Here is a 14,578-nt window from a genome sequence, read left to right as displayed (position 1 = left end):
TCCCACAGGGATCGGCGCTGGGATCACTATTGTTCACCATTTACATAAATGATTTGGACACGTGAATCAGAAGAACAATTTCAAAGTTTGTCGATAACACCAAATTGGGAGGTAGAGTTAATACTGAGAAAGACAAAATGCAAGACATTCATAAATTTCAGAATGGACGTGTAATTGGCAAATGAATTTCACTGTAGATTAGTGTGAGGTGGTGTGTTAATGAATTTCACTATAGGTCAGTGTGAGGTGGTGTGTTAATGAATTGCACTATAGATCAGTGTGAGGTGGGGTGTTAATGATTTTCACTATAGATCAGTGTGAAGAGTTGTGTTAATGAATTTCACTATAGATCAGTGTGAGGTGGTGTGTTAATGAATGTCACTATAGATCAGTGTAAGGTGGTGTGTTAATGAATTTCACTATAGATCTGTGTGAGGTGGTGTGTTAATGAATTTCACTGTAGATCAGTGTGAGGCGGTGTGTTTTGGTGGGAAGAATAAGGAGGCCACACACCACTTGGACAAGGGGGTGAAATTGGGTTGCTTTGTGCCTCCTGTGATATTCAGCGGGAGGTTAGCGCCGGCGGCAGCCGTTTGTGCCCCGTGGCACTGCACCTCCGGCAATGATGTCATCGTCGTGCGTAGCACCCCAGCTGCAACCTTGGGTTGCGACCCCTGACCTATCGCCGGACGATATGTCCAACAGGGTCAGGGATCGTTCCTGCAGCCGCGGCAACACCACTTAAAGGGCAGGTGTCATTCGGCAACTTTTTATTTTGGCCGACTGCTAGCACCTGCCCCCTTCCCCTTTCTTCTTCAGGGTGTCGGCCGCGTTCACACAGCCCGGCGTTCCTCTTGATCCGACACCCCGCTCCCCGGTGGTCCAGCAGGGCCCCGGTGTGCGCAGTGCTGGGCCCCTCCACTTTAATCAGGGAGTGAGGTCTGCTATGATGCGGTGCTATGTGCCGAAGGGCGTGGCGCTGTAACACGAAGCACCGTGAAGTTCACTGGTAGCGCCGCAAGAGGGAGGGGAGCGCTTCCAGTAGCACCCTGCCTCCTGATTGGGGCGCTACCACTGAATTTAGTGCGCAGGGGCGCTAACTTTTGCAGGGGGCTAATATTAGCCCCGGTGATGTTAGCGACCCAAAGGGGGCATCACCGAATTTCCCCCGAAGAGTCTAAATGGGCTGGAGGAGCAGAGGGATCCAGGGATACAGATACACAAATCACTAAAAGTAGCAACACAGGTTAATAAAGCCATTAAAAAAAAAGCACTGGGGTACATTCCTAAAGGAGCCTTCTGTTCCATGCCTAGGAGCTCTGAACCATGGCAGAGAGCGGCTGGGACATGTTTCTCACACGCCTCGAGATTAACCCGCACGGCAACTTTGCTGTCAGTGAAGAGAGACAAGAAAGACCAAAGTGCCGTTTGCCCCTCTCAGTGTGGCCCTGAAGGACTGTGTCCAGGCTGGAGTTATGTTCCCACCGTATGATCCTCCCCCAGATTGTCCTTTCTGAGCTCCAGCCAGGTGATGCTAAACACTCAGGTGGGAAAGACAAAAATCTACAACAATGTGTTTAAAACAAAGTTGATTTATTTGACATATATCCAGAACATTAAACTCCAGCCCAGTTCCCGGAGTTATTAACATCAGCAGAAACAATCCCCACCTGTCAGAATGAACATGGTTCAGTCCTGGATGTGATTAACAGCAGCAACAGAATCCAAACCCTGCAGTCACTTGTGAACTCGCTGGTGTGTCAGGAGGTTGGATGACTGAGTGAATCCCTTCCCACACTCAGGGCAGGTGAATGCCCTCTCACCGGTGTGAACTCGCTGGTGTGTCAGCAGGTCGGATGAACGAGTGAATCCCTTCCCACACATGGAGCAGGCGAATGGCCTCTCCCCAGTGTGAGTGCGCTGGTGTACAGTGAGCTCAGATGATCGCCTGAACCCAGCCCCGCAGTGCGAGAACCTGAACGGTCGCTCGTCAGTGTGAACACGTTGATGGCGCATCAGTTCCCCGGAACCTTTATAGCACTTCCCACAGTCCGAGCATTTAAATGGTCTCTCATCAGTATGAACTCGCTGGTGATTCAGCAGGTGGGATGACTCAGTGAATCCCTTCCCACACTCGGAGCAGGTGAACGGCCTCTCCCCAGTGTGAACTCGCTGGTGTGTCAGCAGGGTGGATGAACGAGTGAATCCCTTCCCACACTCAGAGCAGGTGAATGGCCTCGCCCCAGTGTGAACTCGCTGGTGTGTCAGCAGGTGGGATGACTGAGTGAATCCCTTCCCACACTCAGAGCAGGTGAACGGTCTCTCCCCAGTGTGAACTCGCTGGTGTATCAGCAGGTGGGATGACTGAGTGAATCCCTTCCCACACTCAGAGCAGGTGAACGGCCTCTCCCCGGTGTGAACTCGCTGGTGTATCAGCAGGTTGGATGAATTAGTGAATCCCTTCCCACACTCACAGCAGGTGAACGGCCTCTCCCCAGTATGAACTCGCTGGTGTGTCAGCAGGTGGGATGACTCAATGAATCCCTTCCCACACTCAGAGCAGGTGAACGGCCTTTCCCCAGTGTGAACTTGCTGGTGTGTCAGCAGGTGGGATGAGCGAGTGAAGCCCTTCCCACACACGGAGCAGGTGAAGGGCCTCTCCCCAGTGTGAACTCGCTGGTGTGTCAGCAGGGTGGATGACTGACTGAATCCCTTCCCACACTCAGAGCAGGTGAACGGCCTCTCCCCGGTGTGAACTCGCTGGTGTATCAGCAGGTCTGATGACTGAGTGAATCCCTTCCCACACTCAGAGCAGGTGAACGGCCTCTCCCCAGTGTGACTGTGCTTGTGTCTCAATAGGCCAGAGGATTGGCTGAAGCCTCGTCCACACACAGAACACGTGTACAGTTTCTCCCCGTTGTGAATGGTACTTTTCGCTTCCATATTCAAAGGCCGATGATATTCAGTTCCTGATGAATTGAGTGACTTTGTCAGATCTTGACGTTATGTGTGGTTTGAGTTTCCCGTCTGCAAATCCTCCCCTTCTAATACCCTGTAAAATGAATTTAAAACAGGGAGCGTGAGAGAGAACCCACTAAAGAGGTACGTTGTGAAATTGAGCTCAATGAATCTGGTCATTTGTGGGGCCGGCACTGGAAAAAAGTGACCATGAAAGCTGCCGGATTGTCATAAAATCCCACTGGTTCACTAATGTCCCTCAGGGAAGGGAATCTGCCACCTGGTCTGGGCCTACACAAGACTCTGGCCTCTATGGGAGGAGAGGGAGGTGGGAGTGGGAGGGGGGCGAAGGAAAGGAACTTTATATATCTGCAACTCGACCAGAACTTTGACAGAACCTCCAAAACCTGCAACCTCCAGCACCTAGAAGGACAAAGGCAGAAGGTGCATGGGAGCACCATCACCTCCAAGTTCTCCCAGTCACACACCATCCTGACTTGGACATATATCGCCGTTACTACATCATCACTGGGTGAAAATCCTGGAACCCCTTATACAACAGCATTGTGGGAGTACATTCACCACACGGACTGCAGCGGTTCAAGGCGGCGGCACACCATCACCTTCTCAATGGGAAGATGGGGATTGGCAACATATTCTGGTCTTGCGAGCGACGCCCACATCCCAAGAATGAATTAAAACAAATCTGTATATGTAAAACGGATTAAAAGCCTCTACAGAAATACTTGTTCCTAAAACAATACTCTTTTACATTGTAGGGACAGTGTCTGTGTAACAACCTAATCTCCCCCAGAATCCACCTCCCTTGACAGTCTCACATTGGAAATTGTTGGGTCCTCCTGGGCTCAGAAGTACTGGGGGGTAAACCCAGCAGCTTCTCCTCCATCTCCACTCCAGCTCAAACTGAAGCAACAAAAAGACCTACACAGGCGGCCAGGGACCGACTTCCATCAGCCTGCAATAAAACTCTTCCTGACAGCTGCTGACTAATGGCGGCCGCAGCACCCACATTTCACCGCACCGCAGAAACCACTTGTGGTAAACCACTGTTTGTATTCCACTGTGTACATGCCTGGACATGCCTCGGCTGACTCCTCCCACAAGTCCTAGTATAAAGGTGACTGCTCCCCAGCCCTTTGTATTTCTGGACCGGTCGACCACTCGAGGCAGACCTTCATTCCTTTGTTAATAAAAGCCTTTAGTTACTCTCTTAACTCTCAGTCTTTTATGAGTAATTGATAGCGCATCACCACTCTATCCAACGCGTTGATTTCCCTGCTGAGAGTGCGCATGCTCCCCGGGGCAGCGGGCCATTCTGGGAGCCTGGCTCCTGTCCTTTGACCCGAGTCGGACTTGGTGGAACTGGATGAAGAAACCGGGAAGCAGCGGCTCGGATGGGGGAAGCGCTGCACCCTGGGTTTCCTGGTGCCGGGGCCCTGGCCGCACGTCCGCCGGGCCCGGCCGCTCTGATTCTGATTGAGTTTTTTGATGAGGTAACAGAGAGGGTTGATGAGGGCAATGCGGTTAACGTGGTGTACATGGATTTCCAAAAGGCGTTCGACAAAGAGCCACATAATAGGCTTGCCAGCAAAGTTGAAGGCCATGGAATAAAAGGGACAGTGGCAGCATGGATACGAAATTGGCTAAGTGACAGAAAACAGAGAGTAGTGGTGAACGGTTGTTTTTCGGACTGGAGGAAGGTACACAGTGGTGTTCCCCAGGGGTCGGTACTAGGACCACTGCTTTTCTTATATATATTAGTGACTTGGACTTGGGTGTACAGGGCACAGTTTCAAAATATACAGATGACACAAAACTTGGAAGTATAGTGAACAGTGAGGAGGATAGTGATAGACTTCAAGAGGACATAGACATGCTGGTGGAATGGGTGGACACATGGGAGATTAAATTTAATGCAGAAAAGTGTGAACTGATATATTTTGGTAGGAAGAATGAGGAGAGGCAATATAAACTAAAGGGTATCAGTCTAAAATGTGTGCATGAACAGAGAGACCTGGGGTATGTGTGCACAAATCATTGAAGGTGGCAGGGCAGGTTGAGAAAATGGTTAAAAAAGCATACGGGATCCTGGGCTTAATAAATAGAGGCATAGAGTCCAAAAGCAAGGAGGTTATGATGAACCTTTATAAAACACTGGTTCGGCCTCAACTGGAGTATTGTGTCCAATTCTGGGCACCGCACTTTATGAAGGATGTGAAGGCCTCAGAGAGGGTGCAGAAAAGATTTACAAGAATGGTTCCAGGGATGAGGGACTTCAGTTACGTGGATAGACTGGAGAAGCTGGGGTTATTCTCCTTAGAGCAGAGAAGGTTGAGATGAGATTTGATAGAGGTGTTCAAAATGATGAGGGTTCTGGACAGAGTAGAGAGAGAGAAACTGTTCCCATTGGCGGAAGGGTTGACAACCAGGGGACACAGATTTAAGGTGATTGGCAGAAGAACCAAAGGCGACATGAGGAAAAACTTTTTTACGCAGCGAGTGGTTAGGATCTGGAATGCACTGCCTGAAAAGGTGGTGGAGGCAGATTCAATCACCGCTTTCAAAAGGGAATTGGATAAGTGCCTGAAGTAAAGACATTTGCAGGGTTACGGGGAAAGGGCGGGGAGTGGGACTAGTTGAAGTGGTCTTGCAGAGAGCCGGCACGGGCTCGACGGGCTGAATGGCCTCCTTCTCTGCTGTAACCATTCTATTCTATGATTCTATAAAATATTAGAAAGTTTGTTCCACAGAAGTACGAGGTTTATCTGCTTTTATTGATGAATTTAAAAAGTCTGTATTAAAACCTGAGCCAGTGTGTTGTGAGCGAAAGGGCCTTGTGTCCAATGAGGGGAATAAAGGCCCACAGCCTCCCCTGGCCCCGGGCCCTGAACAAGGGACTGGAGAAACTCGCTGCCCTGCGGATCAGAAAATCAGCCAGCGCTAGTCCCACCCCTCGGGCTCCCCGATTGGTTGGAGGACCCGCCGCCGGCTCGCTCCTCCAGCCCCGCCCTGCTCGCTCCCTATTGGTCGGAAGCTCCCGTCAATCAGGCCCTGGGCTGGCTCACGAGTCCCCGAGGAGATCACGTGCTCCATCCAACTTACGCCGCTTGGTCTGGGGCCTCGCGGGCTCTCGGACACTCAGGTTTTTCTATTTCTCTTTATTCTCTCCCGATCCACACCACCCCGCGCGATTTGCCACCCAATCGGAGTGGAAAAAACTCACTTTGCGTCACCGATCGCGACTCTGGAACCGACACCAAGGCCTTTCCCTGGAATGGCCCGCGCCGACTCCATCCGGCAGGATCTGAGTGCGCAGGCGCAGCTCTGAATGGGAGAGGGGGCTGGTCTCCTCTGGGCATGCGCGGTTGTTGCCCTTGGTTACCGGGAGGGGTCGCTGTGCCGGACTCGGTCCAAACCGCCGCTCCCTGTGCGCATGCGCGGACTATCATCAGTCAATCAACCATCAGCCAGAAGAGGTCGCTGGTGAGACCAGTGAAGAAAGAAACACTTGCATTTCTATAGCGCCTTTCACCACCACCGGAAACCCCAAAGTGCTTTACAGCCAATGAAGTACTTTTGAAGTGTAGTCACTGTTGTAATGTAGGAAATACAGCAGTCAAGCTCCCACAAACAGCAATGTGATAATGACCAGATAATCTATCTTTTTGTTAACTCTGTTTCTCGCTCTACGGATGTTGCCTGGCCTGCTGAGTGTTTGCAGCATTTCCTGTTGTTATTTCAGATTTCCAGCATCCGCAGTATTTTGCTATTATCCTTTTGTTACATTGATTGAGGGATAAACATTGGCTAGGACACCAGGGATATTTCCCCTGCTCTTTCTCACATTACAACAGTGATTACACCTCAAACGTACTTCATTGGCTGTAAAGCACTTCAAGACGTCTGCTGGTCATGAAAGCACTATATAAATGCAAGTCTTTCTTTCTCAAAATAGTGTCATGGGATCTTTTACATTCACCTGAGAGAGCAGACAGGGCCTCAGTTTAATGTCTCATCCGAAAGACGCCACCTCTGACAGTGCCTCAGTACTGCACTGGAGTGTCAGCCTGAATTTTTGTGCTCAAGTCTCTGGAGTGGGACTTGAACCCACAACCTTATGCCTCAGAGGCAAGAGTGCTACCATAGAGTCATAGATTTATACAGCACAGAAAGTGGCCCTTCGGCCCATCGTGTCCGCGCCGGCCATCAAGCCCTGTCTATTTTAATCCCATTTTCCAGCACTTGGTCCGTAGCCTTGTATGCTATGGCGTTTCAAGTGCTCATCTAAATGCTTCTTGAATGTTGTGAGGGTTCCTGCCTCTACCACCCTTTCAGGCAGTGAGTTCCAGATTCCAACCACCCTCTGGGTGAAAATGCATTTCCTCAAATCCCCTCTAAACCTCCTGCCCCTTACCTTGAAACAATGCCCCCTGGTTATTGACCCCTCTACTAAGGGGAAAAGTTCTTTTCTATCTACCCTATCTATGCGCCTCGTAATTTTGTACACCTCAATCAGGTCCCCCCTCAGCCTTCTCTGCTCTAAGGAAAACAACCCCAGCCTGTCCAGTCTCTCTTCATAGCTGAAGCGCTCCAGCCCAGGTAACACCCTGGTGAATCTCCTCTGCACCCTCTCCAATGCAATCACATCCTTCCTATAGTGTGGCAACCAGAACTGCACACAGTATTCCAGCTGTGGCCTAACCAGCATTTTGTACAGCTCCATCATGACCTCCCTGCTCTTATATTCTATGCCTCGGCTAATGAAGGCAAGTATCCCATATGCCTTCTTAACCACCTGATCTACCTGTCCTGCTGCCCTCAGGGATCTATGTACATGCACACCAAGGTCCCTCTGATCCTCTTTCCTTCATGGGTTCTACCATTCATTGTGTATTCCCTTGTTAGTCCTCCCAAAATGCATCACCTCACACTTTTCAGGGTTAAATTCCATTTGCCACTGTGCTGCCCATCTAACCAACCCGTCTATATTCTCCTGTCGCCTGTGGCTTCCCTCCTCGCTATTTTCCACTCCACCAATCTTCATGTCATCTGCGAACTTACTGATCATACCTCCTACATTCATATCTAAATCATTAATGCACACTACAAACAGCAAAGGACCCAGACCCTGTGGTACACCATTGGACACAGGCTTCCAGTCACAAAAACAACCTTCGACCATCACCCTCTGCCTCCTGCCACTAAGCCAATTTTGGATCCAATGTGCCAAATTGCCCTGAATCCCATGGGCTCTTACCTTCTTGACCAGTCTCCCATGTGGGACTTTGTCAAAAGCCTTACTGAAGTCCATGTAGACTACATCAACTGGACTGCCCTCATTCACACACCTAGTCACCCCCATCGAAAAATTCAATCAAATTGGTTAGACATGATCTCCCCCTGACAAAGCCATGCTGACTATCCTTGATTAATCCTTGCCTCTCCAAGTGGAGACTAATTCTGTCCCTCAGAATTTTTTCTAATAATTTCCCTACTACTGATGTTCGGCTCACTGGCCTGTAATTCCCTGGTTTATCCCTACTACCCTTGTTGAATAATGGTACTACGTTAGCTGTCCTCCAGCACCTCCCCTGTGGCCAGAGAGGTTCTGAAAATTTGTGTCAGAGCCCCTGCAATCTCCTCCCTTGCCTCTCACAACAGCCTGGGATACATCTCGTCTGGGCCTGGGGGTTTATCCACTTTTAAGCCCGCTAAAACCACTAGTATCTCCTCCCTCTCAATACTAATTTGCTCAAGTATATCACAATCCCCCTGCCTGATTTCTATGCCTGCATCGTCCTTCTCCATAGTGAACACAGATGCAAAATATTCATTTAAAACCTCACCCACATCTTCTGGCTCTACACACAGATTGCCACTTTGGTCCCTAATGGGCTCTACTCTTTCCCTGGTTATCCTCTTGCCCTTAATATACAAATAAAACACCGTGGGAGTTTTTCCTTTATTTTGCCTGCCAGTGTTTTTTCATGACCCCTCTTCGTTCTCCTAATTTCTTTTATAAGTACCGCCCTGCACTTTCTATACTCCTCTAGGGCTTCCACTGTTTTTAGTCCTTTGTATCTGCCAAAATCCTCCCTTTTTTTCCTAAACCATTCTTGTATGTCTCTTGACATCCAGGGTTCCCTGGGCTTGTTGGTCCCACCCTTGACCTTTACGGGAACATGTTGGCGTTGTACTCTCTCTATTTCCTTTCTGAAAGAATCCCACTGCTCTGATGTGGATTTTCCTACAAGTAGCTGATCCCAGTCCACTTTGGCCAGATCCTGCCTTATCATATTAAAATCGGCCTTCCCCCAATTTAGAACCATTATTTCCGGTCCATCTTTGTCCTTTTCCATAACTACTTTAAATCTCACCGAATTATGGTCACTGTCACCAAAATGCTCTCCTACCAACCCTTCTACCACTTGCACTGCTACATTCCCTCGAATTAGGTCCAGTACTGCCCCCTCTCTTGTAGGACTTTCTACATGTTGGCTGAAAAAGCTCTCCTGGATGCACTTTAAGAATTCCACACCCTCTAAGCCTTTCACACTCTGGACTTCAGGAAGTCCAAAGGCGGAAGTCACACCCCCATCCACATCAATGGGGCTGTGGTGGAAAGGGTGGACAGCTTTAAGTTCCTAGGAGTCCACATCACGGAATACCTCTCCTGGTCCCTCAATACCTCCTCTCTGGTGAAGAAGGCCCAGCAGCGCCTATATTTCCTAAGGAGGCTGAAGGGATGTAACCTGTCACCCCTGATCCTCTGTAACTTTTACCGCTGCACAATAGAGAGCATCCTGACGAACTGTATCACAGTATGGTATGGCAGCTGTAGCTACTGTGACCGGAAAGCCCTGCAGCGGGTAGTCAAAACTGCCCAACGCATTACCGGCACCCGGCTACCGACCAAAGAGCACATATACCAGAAACGCTGTTTACGGAGGTCACGGTCCATCATCAAAGACCCTACCCACCCCAGCCACAGTCTGTTCGCCCTCCTGCCATCTGGGAGACGCTACAGATGCATTCGCACCCGTACGACCAGATTTAGGAACAGCTTCTTTCCCAGGGCTGTCATCCTACTGAACTCCTCAAATAAACTCTAAAGCCTGCACATCTGAGGGTTCCTGCCTCTACCACCCTTTCAGGCAGTGAGTTCCAGACTCCAACTACCCTCTGGGTGAAAAAGTTCCTCCTCAAATCCCCTCTAAACCTCCTGCCCCTTACCTTGAATCTATGCCCCCTTGTTATTGACCCCCCTACTAAGGGAAAAGTTCCTCTTTATCTACCCTATCTATGCCCCTCATCATTTTGTACACCTCAATCAGGTCCCCCCCTCAGCCTTCTTTGCTCCAAGGAAAACAACCCCAGCCTGTTTAGTCTTTTTTCATAGCTGAGGCGCTCCATCCCAGGTAACATCCTGGTGAATCTTCTCTGCAACCTCTCCAAAGCAATCACATCCTTCCTATAGTGAGGCGACCAGAACTGCACACAGTACTCCAGCTGTGGCCTTACCAGCGTTTTGTACAGCTCCATCATAACCTCCCTGCTCTTATATTCTATGCCTCGGCTAATGAAGGCAAGTATCCCATATGCCTTTTTAACCACCTTATCTACCTGTTCCGCTGCCTTCAGGGATCTATGTACATGTACACCAAGGTCCCTCTGACCCTCTGCACTTCCTAGGGTCCTACCACTCATTGTGTATTCCCTTGCCTTATTTGTCCGTCCAAAATGCATCACCTCGCACTTTTCAGGGTTAAATTCCATCTGCCACTTTTCCGCCCATCTGACCAACCCGTTTATATCGTCCTGTAGCCTGAGGCTTTCCTCATCGCAATTTACCACCCCACCAATTTTCGTGTCATCTGCGAGCTTACTGATCATACCTTTTACATTCACATCCAAATCATTTATGTAGATCACAAACAGCAAGGGACCCAGCACCGATCCCTGAGGTACCCCACTGGACACAGGCTTCCAGTCACAAAAGCAACCTTTGACCATCACCCTCTGCCTCCTGCCACTCAGCCAGTTTAGGATGCAACGTGCCAAGGTACCCTGGATCCCATGGGCTCTTACCTTCTTGACCAGTCTCCTATGCGGGACTTTGTCAAAAGCCTTACTGAAGTCCATGTATACCACATCCACAGCATTTCCCTCATCCACACACCTAGTCACCCCCTCGAAAAATTCAATCAGAATGGTCAGACATGATTTACCCTTGACAAAGCCATGCTGACTATCCCCGATTAATCCTTGCCTCTCCAAGTGGAGACTAATTTTGTCCCTCAGAATTTTTTCCAATAATTTCCCTACCACAGATGTGAGGCTCACTGGCCTGTAATTCCCTGGTTTATCCCTGCTACCCTTCTTGAATAATGGTACTACGTTAGCTGTTCTCCAGTCCTCTGGAACATCCCCTGTGGCCAGAGAGGTTCTGAAAATTTGTGTCAGAGCCGCTGCAATCTCCTCCTTTGCCTCACACAGCAGCCTGGGATACATCTCGTCCGGGCCTGGGGATTTATCCACTTTTTGGCCTGCTAAAACCGCTAGTACCTCCTCCCTCTCGATGCTAATATGTTCAAGTATATCACAGTCCCCTTTCCCGATTTCTATGTCTACATCGTCTACACAGATGCAAAAAATTCATTTAAAACCCCGCCTACATCATCTGGCTCTACACACAGATTGCCACTTTGGTCCCTAATGGGCTCTACCCTTTCCCTGGTTATCCTCTTGCCCTTAATATACTTATAAAACATCTTAGGATTTTCCTTTATTTTGCTCGCCAGTGTTATTTCATGGCCCCTCCTCGCTCTCCTAATTTCTTTTTTAAGTATGCCCCTGCACTTTTTATACTCCTCTGGGGCTTCCTCTGTCTTTAGTCTTTTGTAACTGCCAAAAGCCCCCCTTTTTTTCCGAATGCATTTTTGTATATCCCTTGTCATCCAAGGTTCCCACTGCTTGTTGGTCCCACCCTTGACCTTTACGGGAACATGTTGGCGTTGTACTCTCTCTATTTCCCTTCTGAAAGTCTCCCACTGCTTTGATGTGGATTTTCCTATAAGTAGCTGCTCCCAGTCCACTTTGGCCAGATCCTGCCTTATCATATTAAAATCGGCCTTCCCCCAATTTAGAACCCTTATTTCCGGGCCATCTTTGTCTTTTTCCATGACCACCTTAAAAGGAGTCGCTGCACTTGTACTGGTTCCTGGGGCCTGATCACCTTCCCCAGGAGCAGGGCCTTGATTCTGGGGGTGTATTATTGCACCGCTTGGTGCACGAGAAGAGCCCCATCAGGGTGAGTGCGGGAGGGTCAGGGGGCGAGTGCGGGAGGGTCAGGGGGCGAGTGCGGGATGGTCAGGGGGCGAGTGCGGGACGGTCAGGGGGCGAGTGCGGGAGGGTCAGGGGGCGAGTGCGGGAGGGTCAGGGGGCGAGTGCGGGAGGGTCAGGGGGCGAGTGCGGGAGGGTCAGGGGGCGAGTGCGGGAGGGTCAGGGGGCGAGTGCGGGAGGGTCAGGGGGCGAGTGCGGGAGGGTCAGGGGGCGAGTGCGGGAGGGTCAGCGGGCGAGTGCGGGAGGGTCAGCGGGCGAGTGCGAGAGGGTCAGCGGGCGAGTGCGGGAGGGTCAGCGGGCGAGTGCAGGAGGGTCAGCGGGCGAGTGCGGGAGTGTCAGCGGGCCAGTGCGGGAGCGTCCATCTCCAGGACCAGTGTGTATCTGAGTAAATGGGACTTTCTCCCCAGTCCATCTCCAGGACCAGTGTGCATGAGTCAATGGGACTCTCTCTGACCTTTCTCCGCAGTCCATCACTAGGACCAGTGTGTATCGGAGTCAATGGGACTCTCTCTGACCTTTCTCCCCAATCCCTCTCCAGGACCAGTGTGTATCTGAGTCAATGGGGCTCTCTCTGACCTTTCTCCCCAGTCCATCTCCAGGACCAATGTGTATCTGAGTCAATGGGACTCACTCTGACCTTTCTCCCCAGTCCATCACTAGGACCAGTGTGTATCTGAGTCAATGGGACTCTCTCTGACCATTCTCCCCAGTCCATCTCCAGGACCAGTGTGTATCTGAGTCAATGGGACTCTCTCTGACCTTTCTCCCCAGTCTATCTCCAGGACCAGTGTGTATCTCAGTCAATGGCACTCTCTCTGACCTTTCTCCCCAGTCCATTTCCAGGCCCAGTGTGTATCTGAGTCAATGGGTCTCTCTCTGACCTTTCTCCCCAGCCCATCTCCAGGACCAGTGTGTATCTGAGTCAATGGGACACTCTCTCACCTTTCTCCCCAGTCCATCTCCAGGACCAGTGTGTATCTGAGTCAATGGGACTCTCTCACCTTTCTCCCCAGTCCATCTCCAGGACCAGTGTGTATCTGAGTCAATGGGACTCTCTCTGACCTTTCTCCCCAGTCCATCTCCAGGACCAGTGTGTATCTGAGTCAATGGGACACTCTCTGACCTTTCTCCCCGGTCCATCTCCAGGACCAGTGTGTATCTGAGTCAATGGGACACTCTCTGACCTTTCTCCCCGGTCCATCTCCAGGACCACTGTGTATCTGAGTCAATGGGACTTTATCTGACCTTGCTCCCCAGTCGATCTCTGGAAGCTCTTTGAATCGGAAGGGTTCTCTCTGGTTGGTGCTCACAATCCTGTGCTGGTTCACCTGCTGTTGTTCCTCAGTCTACAATCCCTGTTTACTTCGAGCTGAGCACCTTCCTCAATCACACCATCATTCACCGGGAGATCTAATTGTGGCAAAGCAGATAATAAGAACAATATTGAGAGCGTGAAATAATGTAATGTAGACTTTTAATTTGCTTACTAATAATTCAATTTCAAGGCCCAGTATTAGTTTGATTGTGTCCCTTTCCTCAGATCCCCAGTTCGAGGGCTGTGTGCTTAGTTTGGAGATTTTCCTCACTGTAAATTTCCGGCCTCCTGAGACTCCCCCATTTTCACTGCTCTGGGCGGAAATGCGCCATTTTCTGTGCGGAGTTACTAACCGGAGCGGTGACCCTGTGACCCTCCCTCGCTGTGATCTAAACGCGGGGCTGAGCAGCCGCTGTCGGGCCCGGTGCTGAATGGAGCCGAGTTCCCTCAGTCACAGAGCGGACCTTGTAACCCGGACAACCAGCCTGTTTCTGACCGGCCGGCGCCGCCCGGCCCAGCACTCAGCAAACCCAGGATCAGCAGGGGAGCGGCACTGCGCCTGCACGGGAGTGGGAGAAAGGGAGCGGCACTGCGCCTGCGCTGGAGTGAGAGGAAGGGAGCGGCACTGCGCCTGCGCGGCTGTGCAAGGGAGCGGCACTGCACCTGCGCGGGAGGGAGCAAGGGAGCGGCACTGCGCCTGCGTGGGATGGCAAGGAGCGGCACTACGCCTGCGCCGGAGAGCGCAAGGGAGCGGCACTGCGCCTGCGCGGGAGAGAAAAACGGAGCGGCACTGCGCCTGCGCCGGAGACAGCAAGGGATTGGCACTGCGCCTGCTCCGAAGTGCACGGAGCGTCACGGTGCCTGCACGGGAGAGTAATGGGAACGGCACTGGGCCTGCGCGAGAGAGCGATGTCGCACTAACGCATCACTATCGCTCCCAGC

The 14,578-nt window shown here is 50.9% G+C and overlaps 1 protein-coding gene and 1 long non-coding RNA gene across 2 annotated transcripts in view; both read right to left on the bottom strand.

Moving 5' to 3' along the window:
* Window positions 1-1,576: 1,576 nt before the first annotated feature.
* The window catches only part of LOC147091904 (uncharacterized), a 42,740-nt gene continuing 29,738 nt past the window's right edge, over window positions 1,577-14,578 (bottom strand). Inside the window, exon 4 of the mRNA XM_085976928.1 lies at window positions 1,577-2,919. Within this exon, the coding sequence (XP_085833054.1) occupies window positions 1,738-2,919 (1,182 nt within the window). The 3' untranslated portion in view covers window positions 1,577-1,737. The remainder of the gene's footprint in view (window positions 2,920-14,578) is intronic.
* Window positions 2,939-14,497, bottom strand: LOC147091905 (uncharacterized). The gene is made up of 3 exons (XR_015075244.1): window positions 13,990-14,497; window positions 13,567-13,731; window positions 2,939-3,052 (listed from the first exon to the last, which is right to left on the bottom strand). It is a non-coding gene; the product is annotated as an uncharacterized LOC147091905 (long non-coding RNA).

This window comes from Somniosus microcephalus, unplaced genomic scaffold (genome assembly GCF_052327205.1).
Source record: "Somniosus microcephalus isolate GS21.2 unplaced genomic scaffold, FLI_Smic_1.0 unresolved_chr3, whole genome shotgun sequence".
Taxonomy (NCBI): Eukaryota; Metazoa; Chordata; class Chondrichthyes; order Squaliformes; family Somniosidae; genus Somniosus; species Somniosus microcephalus.
This window is presented reverse-complemented; position numbering and strand designations above follow the sequence as displayed.